A 20,597-nucleotide genomic window follows, 5' to 3' on the forward strand; every position below is an offset into this window, starting at 1 on the left:
TTGCAAAAACTAGCAAAGGGCCAGAACTGTGGCAAAAATAGTCACAGAAAAAAATCCTTCCTTTATGGTCATCTGCACATCATGCTTGTTCATCTGAAAAATGTTTTAAGCAAATCAGGCTTATAGTGTGGGAGGTGTTGAACATGCAAGATTTCTCTCTCTATTCCATATAGCAGGGCCATAACTGGCGTAAAATAGTCTTCCCTAATGGTCATCTACACATCAAGGTTGTCCATCTGTGAAAGTTTGAAGCAAATCAGGCTAATAAATGTGGGAGGAGTTGGACACGCAAGATTTCGGGACGTACGGATGGACGTACGGACAGCAGCAACGCTATATGCCCCCACATAAATGTATGGGGGCATAAACATATAGTCACCAAAGTGTATCCAAAGCATTATGGTGTGTTTAATTCTTGTTTTTACAGTTAATGTCAAGCAGTAATAATGAAGAGAGTTTCAGTATTATTCTCAGATCCTGTGTAGAAACATCAATCTACAAGCTCGATCGTCTCCTTCATGAAGGAAGTCGACGACCCAAGAGTAGGTTCGAAACCAGCAGTAACGGGCAAGTGATTTGAGGCCAGCACCCTTTATAAATAAGTCAGAGGTACCTCTGCCAAAGCGTCGCGGGCAGTAAACATCACTGCAATTATTTCAGTCTATTAATTTTTGCTTGTCATGGGTTAGGTTCTTACAATATAAAATATATGTTTTTATTCACTTTATTGTCAAGTGAAATTGACTGAAGGAACACAGTGGATCTCATCTTCATGCACATCAAAACAAATGCTATATATACAGTATAAAAATGAAATTGTCAGACATTAAAACAATTGAGATCTATTAAGTCTTAAAACACACAATCAAATGATTGAATAACTAAAATGTGACAACATATCGTAGATAAATAAGAAGTTTGATGTTACTATAGGGTAATGAATGTCTTACATCGCTCACCTGGCCTAGAGCTTACCACAGATGACCTAGTGTCCACTATTTTTATTTCATTAAGGCAAATATTCTATGTTTTAGGTAAATCATGTAAAATTTTCACCACTACAGTGTTAACCCAGTTTGTTTATGATCTAATCTGGTGAGCTAAGTTTGGCTGTAAATCATGTAAAATTTTCACCTCTACAGTGTTAACCCAGTTTGTTTATGATCTAATCTGGTGATCTAAGTTTGGCTATAGATGACCCACTTTTGAACCTGGCCTGTTAAAGACAAACATTCTAACCTATATTTCATTAAGGTACATAACCACGTTTTCTGAGTGTGACGAACAGTATTAACATTTTTTCTATGATTTGACCTAGTGACCTAGTTTTAAATCTCAATGCCCCAATTATCCAAACTTTTATTTCCGCTTACATTCTGACAAAATTTCATTAAAATTTGCTTAAACTATGAAAACTAAAGTGTTAATAATAAACTATTGAAACAAACTTGTGCCACAAATCAACAGGCATAGGGCGGTCACAACAGCTTACCTTAACACTTTGTGCTAAGGTGAGCTAAATGAAAATATGACAATTTGCAACATATCTGATATTTTGATTAAAATAGTCACAAAACAAAAAATCCAAAACATGTTTGTAAATAAATGTTGTGTAAATACAAAATAAACAATCAAAACGCTTCCTTGTGCTCTGTTTTAGTGTTCCATTAGCAATCCATCCATTCTAGTCAATCGGAAGACACAAGTCATTAACATTCAGAGAATCACTGATGTGTTTACCTAACCCTGTTACAGAGACAGTACTATGGAAAACAAGAGCGCCGCCAAGCGGGGCAATATACGCCCGAAGGGTTACATCAGAGGATGAGAGCAAAATTTAAAGAACTTGACTGTTGAAGTCAAAAGGTCTGGAACAACAAAAAGAAGAAATCAAAAAACAATTTCTAGGTCCAAAAAAACCCCCCAATTCTTACCAGGTAAAGTAATTTCAAAAAACATCTAAAAATTGAATGTACCATCCATGTTATACCACAGAAAAGTGGTATCGGTTTTTCCCTACGGCCAATAATAAAAAAGTTTCAAAATAAGCTATTTTTAGTAATAAAAAAGGGAAGTAATTCATAAAAAAATTATTGTAAGAGAACAAAAAAGGGTTCTGCCAAATAAAAACAAGAGCCATGTCAGACATGGCTAATCCCCCCACCGGGCATATCATAATTGAAGGATGTGGTCCGCATCAGGGGTTTTAAGATGTGGAAGAAAGAATAAGTCAGTAGTGAGGTGGTTTACTGCTAAATTTTATTAATTTTCATGAAGAGTATAGCTATGATGTTTTTCTATATGGCTACTGTAAAAAGAAGGAATGGAAAGCTAACAGGGAACAAGAGTGCCAGAATGTCACAATATATGCCCGTCAAAGCAAATTTCTTTACTCTAGCAGCTGTATTTGCAAATGGAATGTTAATTTTGTGGTTGTTTAGTAATCATTGTAAGTCTTTTGTTTTTTAAAGTCCACAAAAAAACTCCTTACTAGGTAGAGATACCTTATATATAATAAAATTAATAAAATACACCTAAAACTGGAGAGTAACATCAGGAAGAGACTGGTCAAAATACACCTCAAAATTGGATTTAGCATGTTTGTTGTACTACAGAAAAGTGGTCTCGATTTTTCCCTACGACTAGTAATGAAAAAGTTACAATAAAAGCTATTTTAAGTAACAACAAAGGGAAGTAATTCTAAAGAAGGGAACTGCGCATGACACTTAGTCTCATGATGGTGTATAATTGTGCCAAGTTACATCAAAATCCCTCTATGCATGAAGAAGAAATGCTTCCGACAAAGTCATTCTTGTATCTGACCTTTGGCCTCTAAGTGTGACCTTGACCTTAGGCCTAGTGACCTGGATCTTGCGCATGACACTCCGTCTCGTGGTGGTGAACATTTGTGCCAAGTTATATCAAAATCCCTCAATGCATGAAGAAGAAATGCTCCGGACAAGGTTTTTATTCTTGTATCCTTTGACCTCTAAGTGTGACCTTGACCTTAGACCTAGGGACCTGGTTCTTGCGTATGACACTCCGCCTCGTGGTGGTAAACATTTGTGCCAAGATATATCAAAATCCCTCCATGCATGAAGAAGATATGCTCCGGACAAATTTTTTTAAGAAAATATGATAAAGGGGAATAACTCAAAAAATAGGCAAGGTAGAGTTATTGTTCTTGCACACTGCACTTCCTCCCAATGTGTTCTATCAGTGTATGAAGTTTGAAGAAAATCCCTCCAGTACTTTTGGGGTTATGCTCCGGACAAAATGTTTTAAGAAAATATGATAAAGGGGAATAACTCAAAAAATAGGCAAGGTAGAGTTATTGTTCTTGCACACTACACTTCCTCCCAATGTGTTCTATCAGTGTATGAAGTTTGAAGAAAATCCCTCCAGTACTTTTGGAGTTATGCTCCGGACAAAATTTTTTAAGAAAATAAGATAAAGGGGAATAACTCAAAAAATAGGCAAGGTAGAGTTATTGTTCTTGCACACTGCACTTCCTCCCAATGTGTTCTATCAGTGTATGAAGTTTGAAGAAAATCCCTCAAGTACTTTTGGAGTTATGGTCCGGACAAAGATCGTTGCGGACGCACGCACGGACGGACGGACGGACAGACGGACGGAGAGCATTTCTAATATCCCCTTCACCTTTGGTGGGGGGATAAACAAGAGCACTTCAATGCAGAGCAGTATACACAAAGCAGTCATATATGACCTTTGACCCCTAAGTGTGACCTTGACCTTGAGGTGAGTCATCCAGTACGTGCGCTCTGCATGTTGCCTCAGTGTGGTGAACATTTGTGCCAAATTCCTTTGAAATCATTCAAGCAGTTCAAGAGAGCGGACACAGCAAAGTCATATATGACCTTTTGACTCCTAAGTGTGACCTTGACCTTGAATCTAGTCATCCGAAACAAGCCCTCTGCACGTCGTCTCAGTGTGGTGAACATTTGTGCCAAGTTTCTTCGAAATCCTTCATGCAGTTCAAAAGTTACAGAGCGGACACGAAACACACTCATATGACCTTTGAACCCTGTGACCTTGACCTTAAAGTGAGACATCCAAAACATCCGCTCTGCACATCGTCTCAGTGTGGTGAACATTTGTGCCAAGTTTCTTTGAAATCCTTCAAGCAGTTCAAGAGTTACAGAGCTGACACGAAACACACTCATATGACATTTGAACCCTAAGTGTGAACTTGACCTTGAAGTGAGACATCCAAAACATACGCTCTGCACATCGTCTCAGTGTGGTGAACATTTGTGTCAAGTTTCTTTGAAATCCTTCAAGGGGTTCAAGAGTTACAGAGCGGACACGAAATTGCTAACGGGCGGACGGACGGACGGACAGACAGACGGACACCGGAGGTATAACATAATACGTCCCTTCGGGCGTATAAAAACTCTGAGTGTTTATTTATAACATTTAAGACTACATACAATACTAAAGTCTTGAAATGATCATTCTTAAGCAAGCTGTTTAAGTTTTACTGCAACTTCATATTTAATTTTCATTTCGCCCCTCATGTAGATAGTCCTACCTATCAAGTCACTTAAAAATTAGATTATTGCTGGGAGAGCTTATCTGACTGTGAAAATAAAATTGTCAAATACATGCACGCTGTATGACACCCAATCTGATTAAAATCATCTTCTCAATGACGCTACGCACGAGTGTACGAAAAGATCGAGAATTTAATCAGATTACATGACACCATGACAAAATGTTTTAAGTCTAATAATATAAATTCAGATCCACTACTTCAGCCGAAATTTAAAGGTAATGTTATTTGTACCAGATCACACATATTATATTTAAACAAGACAAATCTCTTCTGCATTTACCTTGTAAATTGATATTACAACAAAACGACTTATCGCCAGGTTTTAGCCATACAGTTAGTTCATTTTAACTTTTAACTGGTATCATACATCACCGTGAATAGATAACTGTATTGTAGTGAATATTTCTTAAAAATAATTGGATTCAAACTCTAAAATAATGAGAATCTCAAGAATTTAATTAAGATAACCATTTCGACTTAAATGGTATACTGTACTACATGTCAAGAAAAGGTAACATATGTATGCCCACTTAATTCCTGGGCAATGGAAGTGGGGGGGGGCGGCGTTGGTTTAACTTTTTTGAAAGATGTAACGTCACATCAATGTATTTTAAGGTTATATGCTAACTGCTGACTTTACAACTTTTATTGGTGGAAGAAGACCCCAGGTGTTCCTCTAAGCATTATTTCAGGTGAGGTATAGAGGTATTTTGTTTGAAGAAGCCATCCAGCTGGCTTGCAGAAGGTAGCTGCCTGTCAAAGCCTTAAATAATGCTGAAAAACATTTAATATGCATTTTATAATATTTGAGATTTTTATTTACACAAAATGGTCTTTACATAATTATGTTACCTTTTCCTTAATGTGTCATACAAAAAGTCTAGAATACTTTGCAGAAATGTCTTTACAAGAAATAACTGTAAATACAGCTTGCACCCAAGTTACATAAACAACAATGGATCTCTTGACTTGGTGCCAAAGCCAAATGGCTTGATGTCAGGAATGCAGTCTATTAAATTGGATACATACTGTATAAAGTCATTCAGGGATGTGCCCCACTTAAATCTGTATTTGAATGCATTCTGTTTCAATCTGTAATGGAACATGTTTCTATAATGCATTCTATTTGCATTTCATTGTGCATGAAGTTGCATGAAATATTAACAATCTATTTGAATGTTTAATGCAATTTCAGAATTGTTTACTGCATTAACAACAGGCTTTTGGAGCCCAGTGTTGATAGTTTCCTTCTTACTTGTTACAGATTATATCCCCTACATATGGGCATTCTTTCAATAAGAAAGCATTTTATTCAAAAAATTTACCAATGAACAAAGGCTGTCATCTTACTATGTGCCAAAATATTTCACCTAAACCAATCAAATTTAACAAAGAACCAACCGAAAAATCAACAGGTGCAAATGACCACACCTCAGTCCTTCCTAGAGTAAATAAATACAAGTTTTAACTTAATTTCTCATTGGTTAAAAATTGTGTTTATATTCATTTTAAATTACAAAAAGAAATATACCTTATCACTACAAGGTATAAATGGCAAACAACAACAAGCAACTAACCAGTAGCTACTGTCATCTAAGCTGCCTTACAAATAATCATACCCAGCATATATAGAATGGGCAGTAAATAACAAAATACACAACAAAAAACAACAACAAAAATGACTCAGTATATCAGTTCATCAACATGATATAATACTTACAATGGAGCATCTCATAATGAGTCTATATATACATAAAATTGGGTTTCTATACAAATTGCATACAATAGATCATTTACTGACTCAGACACAGAAGCAATATCCACAAAAATACACCCAAACCACTCTTACAAACTGTATAACTAGCACAACCCCTGACACTGTTATTAATGACAATTTTTTGTCCTTTGCCTTGTATAACACCAATGATGGATGTAAAGCATGCTATTAATCTCCTTCCTCCATTAATGTAGCAAGAAATCTAGTTTTGTTTTCATATATATAGGTTTTTACATTCAAACACCTGCCCTACCCCGAACCAACCAATAAAGTGATTAAATCAAACTTATGTTTATAGGCAATGTATGATTTTATATAAATGACATTTATATATACATAGAAATTAGTAGGGTATTTCCATTATTTATTTACACAAGGTGTTTGTCATTGTCAATGTGGGTGTACATATTATTCTTAAAAAGGTATTTCCTTGCCAACGAGAATTATCTTATTGCAACACAAGGGTCATAAGAAGTCTGCTCAAACTTAGAACTACTGCTGAAGTATTTGCTGGTCATTTGGAATCTATTTAATGTATGACTTTTGTAACAAAAGGAAATAGAACATTTTCAGTTCCACTTACAGTGTTATAAGGGGCATGTGCATAACATTACCTCTCATTAACAAACTAATCAAACAGGCACTTCTATCTTAGGATTTACTTATAGATTTTACTGCATGTACTCCATATTGTCTACTATTTATCTACCAGGCTGCAAGAAAAACTCTCTGGTACTTTAAAACTTATTGCAGGATCAAAAGTAACATGTTGTGAAATACATAATAACTGCCATTAGACTTATAACAAATTAACCCTTACCTTGCTAAATTTCTATAATGAACTTATCCATTTTTCAATCTGAACATTACTATTAGCTGTTAAAAAGGGTGCTGACTGAATGGCGAACAGTGCAGATTTTTGTAAGACTGCATGGATGTGCAGGCTGATCATGATCTACACTGGTCGCAAAGGCAGAATCAATCGTGTCCAGCATGATAATGGTTAAACAGGTGAGTAAAGGCTTGAATCTGAAGATAAGTGACACCAGTCTATCATGTGTCTACTATATCTTATGTTACAAAACTACAAAATAACAGTAACATAAACAAAAATGATTTCAACACTATGACACATGCCCCCTGAAATTCCTTGATGGAATAAAACATAAAGCCAAAAAAAGGAGTCAACAGATGAAAAAATCTGATATGAAATTCCAAGTAATATATGCATGGATACCAAGTTCCACTGGAATTGGATGGCAACTTCACGAGTTGAGTAAATTATGTACAGAATAGTTGTTATACAGCTTAGTCTTAAATTATTGAGCATAACTTAAGAAATAATATACCCATGTCCACTTCATGTTGATTATGTATATCAAGTTTCATTTGAATTGGATAAAAAATGAGGCAGGAGTTGAGTACCGGTAAGCAAGAGTGATCAACGAATGACAGTGCAAACACTATATGCCCCACAGGTTTCTAACAGTAGGGTCATAAAAATACACGTACTGGATAGACATTACATCAGACTGTCCAAAATATTTCAAGAAGATTGCACTTTGACAGAGTCAATATTTCTAGCTTCTACAGATGTACACAATACTGCTAGTGTGGTCTCCCAACAAATGAATCAGAATTATGCCGTGATCGTCTAGGTGTTTCACGCGGTTGCGGACGCAGCAGCTCTTGTATATGTTGAACTATCAAGTCAATTGCAACTGAAATAGAATTGACAAAGTAACAGTTTTACTAAAACGACTTGGCAGCTAGTATAAACAATTATTTCCTAGATACCAGTATAGCATATGTATAATAATCAGAGGGCAATGATGGCCCTAAACCGCTCAACCAAGTTACACTGCTTGCTTGAACTACATATATATAGGGAAACTCAAAGTGACCACATCCCCTAGCTGGCAGCCATGTTATTTTGATGATACAGAATAATTTGTACAATGTTCTTAAAGAGTCACACAAGAAACATTTGTGTAAAATTATTTTAGAATTTGGCCTCCTCATGCACCCATGTTTCCAGCAGTTTAATACAAGAAGATTTTAAAATTTCCACTATATACATAATTAAAGGGAAAAATGACCACACCTGCTAGTGATCATGTTTTTTCACAAATCAGAACAATTTCAATAATCTTGGTAGAAGGTCAAACAAGGACCACTTGTGTGAAATTATTCTAAAATCAGACCAATATTTTTATATAAGGAGAGTTTAAAAGTTTCCACTATATACATAAAGGGAAAAGTGATCATGCCCCCTGGCGGGCATGTTTTTTGAAGAATCTAAATTATTTGAACAATCTTGGTAGAGGGTTACATAACACCATTTGTGTGAAACTATTTCAAAATCGGACTGATAATCTAGGAGACGATATCGCTCAAAGATTTTTCTAGTTTTAGCTCTGGCTAGGTGCAACCATGGGGAACGATTTCAACAACTTTGGAAAAAGACCACCTAAGGAACAGCCAGGCCAAGTTTCATCAACTTCCACCACACAGTTTTAAGAGATGTCGTTTGAAGAAAAGTGTGCATGGATGACAAACAGGCCCAGACAGACAGTGAGAGATCACAATAACTCACCCAAGGTATTTTGTGCTCAGGTGAGCTTAAAACTTAAAACTGAGATGTCGAAGAATATATATTTAGCCCAAATAGTATGTCATAGTTCCAATACTCTATACATAGGCAAAAACTTGTCTGACTTTAATGACATGTTTTCAGTAGAACATCTGTATTTAAACTTACCTGTATTATCTGCCCCTCTTGGGATAATAACATCTGCATACTTTTTGGTCTGAAATTAAAGAGGTATTTATGAAACACTAAGAAAGACATAAGAAAAAGCGCAAATATAAGTGCCCCCTACCCCTCCAACAAAATTTTAGCACAACATTACCTCATTGAAATAGCCTAGCCTGTGAGTTTTGGGCAATTCTAAACATGTTTCAATTTTATATATACATAAAAATATGGTACAGTGTGTACATTTTTCTGGCAAGGCCCCAGATTTTTTCTGAAATTCTGATAGTAAGATAAAACTGTATGTAACTAGAATGTGTCTGTAGGACACAGGGTGTGCCCCCACCCCCCTCCCCCCACTCGTACATTTGTCACAAATAAGGGGAAATCATTCAAATGTTTGCAGTCTTAATGGGGCATAGCCTCAAAAAAATTATGAAATGGATTCATTATTCTATACCATATACTTTTTGAGATATGAGCATCACAAATAAAAAAAATCACAATTTTGGCTATTTCAAGGGCCATAACTCTGTAATAAACGCTAAAATTCTCAAGAAGAATGCCAAGTGTGCAAGGTCACATTAGGATAAAGACTCAAAGCAAGGTTTCATGAATTTACATTAAATACTTTTTGAGTGAGGCACATAATTAGGTGAAAATGTGCATTTTTGACTATTTCAGGGGCCATAACTCTAGAAATTGGGGGCGGACCCAAATGAAAAATAGGAGGTGCGCAAGTTCATATCATGAGAAAGATTCATGCAAGGTTTTATCAATTTATATCAAATACTTTTTGAGCTAGATGTGTCACAAGGTGAAAATATGCATTTTTGACTATTTCAGGGGCCATAACTCTAGAAATAGGGGGCGGTCCCAGATGAAAAATAGGAGGTGCACAAGTTCATATCATGACTAAGACTCATGCAAGGTTTCATGAATCTATATCAAATACTTTTGGAGCTAGGCGTGTCACAAGGTGAAAAGGTGCATTTTTGACTATTTCAGGGGCCATGACTCTAAAAATAGGGGGCGGAGCCAGATGAAAAATAGGAGGTGCACAAGTTCATATCATGATTAAGACTCATGCAAGGTTTCATGAATCTATATCAAATACTTTTGGAGTTAGGCGTGTCACAAGGTGAAAAGGTGCATTTTTGACTATTTCAGGGGTCATAACTCTAAAATTAGGAGGTGGAGCCAGATGAAAAATAGAAGGTGCGCAAGTTCATATCATGATAAAGATTCATGCAAGGTTTTGTTAATTTATATCAAATACTTTTCGAGCTAGGCGTGTCACGAATTTCGAACGGACGGACGGACAAGAGCAAATCTATATGCCCCCACCACTCATGGGGGAGGGAGGGGGGGGGGTACAAAAATTACATAAATGGAAATAATATCCTTCATAACATATAGCTTACTTAATCAAGTACAATACTGGAACATTGTTTGTCAGCTAAATGTATGCAAATATAAAACAATCTACCACAGTCTTTCCATATTCAAAATATTCTATTCTAATTAAAGTAAATTCAGACTTATTTATATGGTTTAGGTGTCAGAGACAGAAGTAAATAAATTTGCTAAACATTCTATAACATGAAATAAGCAACCTTCTGAGAGCTGTTAAGCACAGCAAGGTACATTGAATCTGAGTTAAATTTCAAGCGAATTTTTTGAGAAGTTTGCAACTGTCTTATTCTCAAAATGCTGATAAAGACGCAGATTTATTAAAAGTGAATAGGACTTATAATTACCACAAGTTTAAGCACCATATATTACTATATAAAAGGTAAAATAGGTTCAATGATATGTAGAAAGTTTTCACAACAAGCTCACATCAACCATTTTCCACGAGCCATTACGCCCTAAAAACTCTTCATACTTTATTTGATACATACTTTACCTAAAATATGTTAAGGGCAACTAAGGAAAAAAGTTCCATTTTTACATGCTTTAGACACTGCTTCATTTTCTAAATTCTGAAGATTCTCACCATGCCCGTTTTCATGTTAGTAAATCTTTGTTGATGTGTTATTCTTTTTAGATTATATGCGATATATGATAATTAAAAATTGATTTTATTTATTTTGTTGGGTTTAACGTTGCACCGACACAACTACAGGTCATATGGCGACTTTCCAGCTTTGATGGTGGAGGAAGACCCCCAGGTGCCCCTCCGTGCATTATTTCATCACCAGTAGGCCCTTGGGTAGAACCACTGACCTTCCGTAAGCCAGCTGGATGACTTCCTCTCATGAAGAATTCAACACCTTGAATGAGCTAAGAATTGATGTCATTAATATGTACATATAATTTTCTGAAAATAAACGGGGTGACCCTTTTTGGGGCCTGAAGAAAAATCTTTCTTAAACTGTAATTTTCTACACAAAAGTAGTTTCATACAGACATAATGGATGGATAGCTCAGTGGTTTGCACACTGGCCTTTCAATCCTGAGGTCGGGGGTTCGATCCCAGGCAGCTACTCGGGAATTTTCAGAAACGCTTTCAGTGTTTCCCATCCAACTAGAGGTGTACTGGTCAGGAACCCAGGCAATCCTTGCACGTATCAGTGCTATACACTGGGCACGTTAAAGAACCAGGCTGTCTATTCGCAATGAGCTAGGCTAAGCCTGTATCTGATTTCTGATCTCTCTGTCATGGGGGCTTTGTCTCACTCTGTCCCTCTGGTCAGATCGCTCTGTCTGTACTAGTAGAAGATGGATTATGCGCCCTGTGTGGCTGCATTTGAACTATGTAAAGCGCCTTTGAACGTGAAATTGATCATGAAAAGGGCGCGTTATAAATCTGGTATAATAATAATAATAATAATATTATGTATTTCTTACACATAAAATATAATTTTACTTACTGGAAGACAAAATTCCTCAAATGCTGGTTTAACTAGGTTTGTGTATTGATTTAAAGTCTGATCCAAGTCACGGCATCTCTCTTTGGTGTCTCTCAGAACTGAAACAAATGAAATACACAAGATAAATACTAAAAGCAAAACTGGTAAAGGTAAATTAAACAAAAGATTACTTGAAATAAGAGAGTCATGACAGCCTGATATTGCTAACAAGAGTTCCACAGCTCAGAAAGGTATAACAAGGAACATTTCAGCGAAATTAATTTGAACATGACCTGCAGATTCAGCGAAATACCATATTAGACACCTATTTTCGTTTGTTTTCTGTTTGTTTGTTTTTTGACAAGTTAGGACAGCTTTAAAAAAAACAAGAGGGTCATGATGACCCTGGATCGCTCACCTGAGTAATATGAGCTACATGTTTCAAATTTCAAACTGATGATAAAATATTAAGAAAGTCAGTAGGTCACACTAATGAAATTTAGTTTTACGATTTGTGTGTAAAACTGTGTATGTCATTAAAATTTCAAGGCTGTATCTTTAAAACCAAGAAAGTAGGTCAGTAGGTCACAGTCAAGTGACATCAGGTAATTATAATTAGACAGTCTTGGAAATAGGATCAGATGATTTTTTAAGTATTTTTCCTATATAACTCACATAATAACTAAGTGACCCCAGGGCGGGGCCTCTTTTAACCCCAGGGGCATAATTTGAATAATTTTGGTAGAGTACTACTAGACAATGCATCACACCAAATATCAAAAGCCTAGGTCGTATGGTTTCAGACAAGAAGATTTTTAAAGCTTTTTCCTATATAAGTTTATATAAAACTTGGGACCCCCAGGGCAGGGCCTCTTTTCATCCCATGGGTACAATTTGAATACTTTTGGTTGAGGACCATAAGACAATGCTACAAACCAAATATCAAAGGTCTAAGTGTTGTGGTTTCAAACAAGAAGATTTTTAAACTTTTTTTCCTATATAAGTCTACGTAAAACTTGGGACCCTCGGGACCCCCGGGGCAGGGCCACATTTGACCCTAGGGGGATAATTTGAACAATCTTGGTAAAGGACTACTAGATGATGCTACATACCAAATATCAAAGCCCTAGGCCATGTGGTTTTGTACAAGAAGATTTTCAAAGTTTTCCCTATTTAAGTTTATATAAACCATGTGAGCCCGGGGCGAGGCCATATTTGACCCTAGGGGGATAATTTGAACAATCTTGGTAGAGGACTACTAGATGATGCTACATACCAAATATCAAAGCCCTAGACCATGTGGTTTTGTACAAGAAGATTTTCAAAGTTTTCCCTATATAAGTATATATAAACCATGTGACCCCGGGGCAGGGCCATATTTGACCCTAGGGGGATAATTTAAACAACGTCGGCAGAGGACCACTAGATGATGCTACACACCAGATATCAAAGCCCTAGGCCCTGTGGTTTTGGATAAGAAGATTTTTAAAGTTTTTCCTTTCGGTTGCCATGGCAACCAGAGTTCTGCATGGAATTCAATTCTTTGAACACTTTTGAAAGGGGGCCACCCAAGGACCATTCCTGTGAAGTTTGGTGTAATTCTGCCCAGTGGTTTTCAAGAAGAAGATTTTTTTAGAAATTGTTGACATACGCATGACCCACGACGGACGACGGGCATTGAGCTGTCACAAAAGCTCACCATGAAAAATCACAGCTTTTTTAAAACATGCTGCCTTAACCCTTATCATACTGGACATAACTGGTTCTGCCTTTGAGGCAAGTGTAGATCATGATCAGTCTGCACATCCTTTTAAAGGTTAAACAGTACTGATTAACCAATCTTTTCAATATCTGTTATCAATCGCTATCTGTTTTAACCCTTACCATGCTGGACACAATTGATTCTGCCTTTGCAGCGAGTGTAGATCGTGATCAGTCTGCACATCCATGCAGTCTGATCAAGATCTGCACTGTTTGCCATTCAGTCAGTATCTTTTTGGTAAGCACCCCTTTTAACAGTAAATGGTACTGTCCAAATTGAAAGATGGACAAGTTCATTATAGAAATTTAGCTGGATAAGGGTTAACTAGAAAATGCTTTTGTAAAAAAGCGCATGTCTCCCCCAATGCAAAGTCCTATAGGCACGACGTCAATAGGGGTCAGGAGCGAAAGTCAAAGAGACACTGATGGTTGGCTGCAATAGGGATCATCTACTTGGCATGTCCCGTCATCCCGCTAAATTTCAACACTAATGGCCTAGTGGTTCTCAAGTCACTGTTCAGGCTCCTGTGACATTGACCTTTGATCAAGTGACCTCAAAATAAATAGGGGTCATCTACTCTGCATGTCCAATCATCCTATTTAGTTTCAACATTGTAGGTCAAGTGGTTCTCAAGTTATTTCCAAAAAATGATTTTACATGAACAGGCCACTGTGACCTTGACCTTTATTAGACTGACCCCAAAATCAATAGGGGTCATCTACTCTGCATGTTCAATCATCCCATGAAGTTTCAACATTCTGGGTCAAGTGGTTCTCAAGTTATTGATCGGAACTGGTTATCAATGTTCAGGCCCCTGTGACCTTGACCTTTAATGGAGTGACCCTAAAAACAATAAGGGTCATTTACTCTGCATGAAAAATCATCCTATGCAGTTTCAACATTCTGGGTCGAGAGGTTCTCAAGTTATTGATTGGAAATGGTTTTCTATGTTCAGGCCCCTGTGGCCTTGACCTTTAACAAAGTGACCCTAAAATCGTTAGGGTTCATCTAGTCTGCATGGCCAATCATCCTACGAAGTTTCATCATTCTGGGTCAAGTGGTTCTCAAGTTACTGACCGGAAATGGTTTTCAATGTTCGGGCCCCTGTGACCTTGACCTTTCACAGAGTGACCCCAAAATCGTTAGGGGTCATCTATTCTTTATGACCAATCATCCTATGAAGTTTTAACATTCTGGGTCAAGTGGTTCTCAAGTTACTGACCGGAAATGGTTTTCAATGTTCAGGCCCCTGTGACCTTGACCTTTAATGGAGTGACCCCAAAATCGATAGGGGTCATCTACTTTGCATGTACAATCATCCTATGAAGTTTCAACATTCTGGGTCAAGTGGTTCTCTAGTTATTGATCAGAAATGGTTTTCAATGTTCAGGCCACTGTGACCTTGACCTTTGACGGAGTGACCCCAAAAAACAATAGGGGTCGTCTACTCTTTATGACCAATCATCCTATCAAGTTTCAACATTCTGGGTCAGGTGGTTCTCTAGTTATTGATTGGAAATGGTTTTCAATGTTCAGGCCCCTGTGACCTTGACCTTTGACGGAGTGACCCCAAAATCGATAGGGGTCATCTACTCTTCATGACCAATCATCCTATGAAGTTTCAACATTGTGGGTCTAGTGGTTCTCTAGTTATTGATCGGAAATGGTTTTCAATGTTCAGGCCCAAGTGACCTTGACCTTTGACGAATGACCCCAAAATCAATAGGGGTCATCTACTCTTCATGACCAATCATCCTATGAAGTTTCAACATTCTGGGTCAAGTGGTTCTCTAGTTATTGATCGGAAATGGTTTTCAATGTTCAGGCCCCAGTGACCTTGACCTTTGATGGAGTGACCCCAAAAACAATAGGGGTCGTCTACTCCAGCAGCCCTACAACCCTATGAAGTTTGCAGGTTCTAGGTCAAATGGTTCTCCAGTTATTGCTCGGAAAGGAAGTGTGACGTACGGACGGACGGACAGGGCAAAAACAATATGTCTCCTGGGGGAGACATAATAAATGCTACCATCTCTCAAGATCTGTTTTAAGAGACTTGAACTAGCAGTATATGTTCAGTCCATTTTCCTCAATTGTTTTTTATCATATACAATGTACAGTAAACTTCGGTTATAGTAAACTCCTCTGGACCAGGGAAATCAGTATATATCTCTGAAGTGTGCTATAACATATAGGGAATAAATTTCTATATACTTATGTAATGAACTGACTGATCCACTGACTGATCCAGGGTACAGTAAACCTCGCTTAAAAGGAACAGCTTGGGACCTCTAAAAATTGTTTCTTATAACCCAGGTTCGTTATGTCCATATAGCAAACTAGTTCCTTGTAACAGAGGTTTGTATAATGAACACAATAGCGAACAGTATTTGAGGGCTATGTGTTCACACTCCGGGCCAACATGAATCTTTATGTGAGAAAGTTGCGATTCTTGTACTGGTCCTTTCTTGGAGAGATGTTAAGGTAAACTGCCTATATGTATATGACTGAAATAGTGTTGAAACACGACGTTAAACCTAAACTAAGCCAAAATGTACATCGGTAAGAATGGCCGTAAATTATTATTATTTGTGTTTATTTTTTGTCGGTTATTTCTATCTACTTTTCTAGAGAGTGCTTCTTTATGTATATGATGCAGTTACTCCCCTTACCTTGCTCGTCTACATGTTTTCTGAATAGGCATTAATATACCTATAGTTTTGCTATGGTCCATTTTAGCACCTGCTATAATTTTTACAATAGGAAATTTGGTAAACTGGACTGTTTGCCATTGTTAATCACGCGTAATTAGCACATTTATTTAGGATATTTCCATCGTTACGAAACTAGACCAATAATAAAATCCCAAGATTTGGCGACCACGATCGTGACTATCATTAACATACATGTAGCTTTCGAAGATAATCTTGAGTAAATATATATCTACTACCGTACAAATTATTTCATGTTTGTTAATTCACAGATACGATAAAAAGAAAATATATATTATCATCATTAACATTTACCAAATACTAATTCATGTGCATGAAAGCGCATGAAAGTGCCAACGTAACTCTGACGTCATCAGCTAACTCCATTATGCTATTTGATCAAGACCGCCTTTTCTTCCCTTTGAAAAATGTAGACAATAAGTTTCCATAACTCATTATGAAAAGGCTGGAAATGCATGTCATAGAACAACATTTGTATAATTAGCAGTTATTCTGTTCTGTTCTGTAACAATATTGAACTTTGAAGTGAAATATTAAAATCATATGCCTGGTCCGCCATTTATATGCTGATGGATTTTAAAAATGTTAGTTCCCTGAGAATAAGGTCTTAAAATGGGACAGTTTACAGGTGTGATCACCTTAACGCATGCATCTCTGCTTTATTCACATGGTAGTGTTAAAATTTATACTGTAACCATACGCTGTTAGCGCTACACAACATTTAACATAATAAATAAACTATAAACTTTTAGCGTTCCTTATATCTGGTGACAGCATTTTTCGAAATTGGGACATGAAAATGTGTTCCATTTATCCAATAATTAACTATAACCATTTTTCGCCATAACCATTTTATTTCACAAAGTATGTAATCAATTAAATGTATAAATCTGAACAAGTTGATGCAAGAATCGGGCATTATTAAAGGTCCATTACTAAGGGAAAGTGAGTTGGCAATTTTTTTCATAGCCAGTGCATAGACTTCTGCAAGACACTAAATAATGAAGATTGGCAGGTCAAAATTTACAGAAGGTCTTTGAAACTCAAATAAATGTATGTGTATTATGTTGAAATTTCAATGAATCGACAGAATGACCCCCCAGGTCTTTTTAACTTTCTTCATACTTCATAGAACAAGAGGACCATGATGGTCCTAAATCGCTCACCTCTTCCAACATGACCCAGTTTTGAGTATGACCTCGTTTTTTCTATTATTTGACATAGTGACCTAGTTTCTGAGCTCATGTGACCCAGTTTTGAACTTCACCTAGATATTATCAAGATAAAAATTCTGACCAATTTTCATGAAGATCCATTGAAAAATATGGTCTCTAGAGAGGTCACAAGGTTTTTCTATTATTTGACCTATTGACCTAGTTTTCGAAGGTATGTGACCCTGTTTTGAATTTTATCTAGATATCATCAAGGTGAACATTCTCACTAATTTTCATGAAGATCTCATGAAAAATATGGCCTTTAGAGAGGTCACAAGGTTTTTCTATTTTTATACCTACTGGCCTAGTTTTTGACCGCAAGTGACCCAGTTTTGAAACTGACCTAGATATTATCAAGGTGAACATTCAGGTCAATTTTCATGAAGATCCATTGAAAAATATGGCCTCTAGAGAGGTCAAAAGATTTTAATAATTTTAGACCTACTGACCTAGTTTTTAACCGCAGCTGACCCAGTTTCAAACTTGACCTAGATATCATCAAGATGAACATTCAGACCAACTTTCATACAGATCCCATGAAAAGTATGGCCTCTAGAGAGGTCACAGTTTTTATATTATTTGACCTACTGACCTAGCTTTTTAAGGCATGTGACCCAGTTTCAAACTTGACCTAGATATCATCAAGGTGAACATTCAGACCAATTTTTATGGAGATCAATTCACAAGTATGGCCTCTAGAGAGGTCGCAAGGTTTTTCTATTTTTAGACCTACTGACCTAGTTTTTGACCGCACGTGACCCAGTTTCGAACTTGACCTATATATCATCAAGATGAACATTCAGACCAACTTTCATACAGATCCCATGAAAAATATGGCCTTTAGAGAGGTCACAAGGTTTTTCTATTATTTGACCTACTGACCTAGATTATGATGGCATGTGACCTAGTTTCGAACTTGACCTAGATATCATCAAGGTGAACATTCTGACCAATTTTCATGAAGATCTTGTAAAATATATGGCCTCTAGAGAGGTCACAAGGTTTTTCTATTTTTAGACCTACTGACCTAGTTTTTGATGGCACCTGACCCACTTTCGAACTTGACCTAGATATCATCAAGGTGAACATTCTGACCAATTTTCATGAGGATCTCATGAAATATATGGCCTCTAGAGAGGTCACAAGGTTTTTCTATTTTTAGACCTACTGACCTAGTTTTTTACCGCACGTGACCCAGTTATGAACTCAACCTAGATATCATCAAGATGAACATTCAGACCAACTTTCATACAGATCCCATGAAAAATATGGCCTTTAGAGAGGTCACAAGGTCTTTCTATTATTTGACCTACTGACCTTGTTTTTGACGGCACGTAACCAAGTTTCGAACTTGACCTAGATATCATCAAGGTGAACATTCTGACCAATTTTCATGAAGATCTTGTGAAATATATGGCTTCTAGAGAGGTCACAAGGTTTACCTATTTTTAGAACTACTGACCTAGTTTTTGACCGCAAGTGACCCAGTTTCGAACTTGACCTAGATATCATCAAGATGAACATTCAGACCAACTTTCATACAGATCCCATGAAAAATATGGCCTTTAGAGAGGTCACAAGGTTTTTCTATTATTTGACCTACTGACCTAGATTATGATGGCATGTGACCTGTTTCGAACTTGACCTAGATATCATCAAGGTGAACGTTCTGACCAATTTTCATGAAGATCTTGTAAAATATATGGCCTCTAGACAGGTCACAAGGTTTTTCTATTTTTAGAGCTACTGACCTAGTTTTTGATGGCATGTGACCCACTTTCGAACTTGACCTAGATATCATCAAGGTGAACATTCTGACAAATTTTCATGAAGATCTCATGAAATATATGGCCTCTAGACAGGTCACAAGGTTTTTCTATTTTTTGGCCTACTGACCTAGTTTTTGATCGCACGTGACCCAGTTTTGAAATCGACCTAGATATCATCAAGATGAACATTCAGACCAACTTTCATACAGATCCCATGAAAAATATGGCCTTTAGAGAGGTCACAAGGTTTTTCTATTATTTGACCTACTGAGACCTAGTTTTTGACGGCACGTGACCCAGTTTCGAACTTGACCTAGATATCATCAAGGTGAACATCCTGACCAATTTTCATGAAGATCTTGTGAAATATATGGCCTCTAGAGAGGTCACAAGGTTTTTCTATTTTTAGACCTACTGACCTAGTTTTTGACGGCACGTGACCCAGTTTCGAACTTGACCTAGATATCATCAAGGTGAACATTCTGACCAATTTTCATGAAGATCTTGTGAAATATTTGGCCTCTAGAGAGGTCACAAGGTTTTTCTATTTTTAGACATACTGACCTAGTTTTTGATGGCACGTGACCCAGTTTCGAACTTGACCTAGATATCATCAAGATAAACATTCTGACCAACTTTCATAAAGATCCCATGAAAAATGTGACCTCACAAGCAAAAGTTTACGGACGGACGGACGCACGCACGCACGCACGACGAACACTGCGCGATCACAAAAGCTCACCTTGTCACTTTGTGACAGGTGAGCTAAAAATAATTGTACATATACTGGGATTTATTTCGAATTTCTACATACCAACTTTCATTTTCCAATAAAATAAAATAGTTTCTGTGCTTTTTAAAAGAAATTAAAATGTTCACTTTCCTTAGTATTGGACCTTTAAAGCACGAGAATCGAAACATGAATGAAAATTTTCACAGCGTTTCTAACGTGCACCTGATAAATTTACCTGAGTTTCGGACGTGTAAATTTCGGATAACAATTCAAAGACGACTTTTTCATAGCTCAGTTTGTACTTTATTTTGAAATTCATGAAAATAATAATGCAATATTCAATTTCCTTAAATAATTACTGTTTATAGTTATAAGTTATAGCAAGACCCATTGAAAGTGGATATATAGGCGGGAAACTGAATACTAT

At 36.8% G+C, this 20,597-nt stretch overlaps 1 protein-coding gene across 1 annotated transcript in view; it reads right to left on the reverse strand.

Annotated features, from left to right (window-relative positions):
- Window positions 1–708: 708 nt before the first annotated feature.
- Window positions 709–20,597, reverse strand: part of LOC123549854 (uridine-cytidine kinase 2-like) — a 29,821-nt gene continuing 9,932 nt past the window's right edge. Inside the window, exons 5-7 of the mRNA XM_045338295.2 lie at window positions 11,985–12,082; window positions 9,115–9,163; window positions 709–8,074 (exon numbers count right to left, since the gene is read on the reverse strand). Coding sequence (XP_045194230.1) covers window positions 7,962–8,074; window positions 9,115–9,163; window positions 11,985–12,082 — 260 coding nt within the window. The 3' untranslated portion in view covers window positions 709–7,961. The remainder of the gene's footprint in view (window positions 8,075–9,114; window positions 9,164–11,984; window positions 12,083–20,597) is intronic.

Source organism: Mercenaria mercenaria, chromosome 15 (genome assembly GCF_021730395.1).
Source record: "Mercenaria mercenaria strain notata chromosome 15, MADL_Memer_1, whole genome shotgun sequence".
Classification (NCBI taxonomy): Eukaryota; Metazoa; Mollusca; class Bivalvia; order Venerida; family Veneridae; genus Mercenaria; species Mercenaria mercenaria.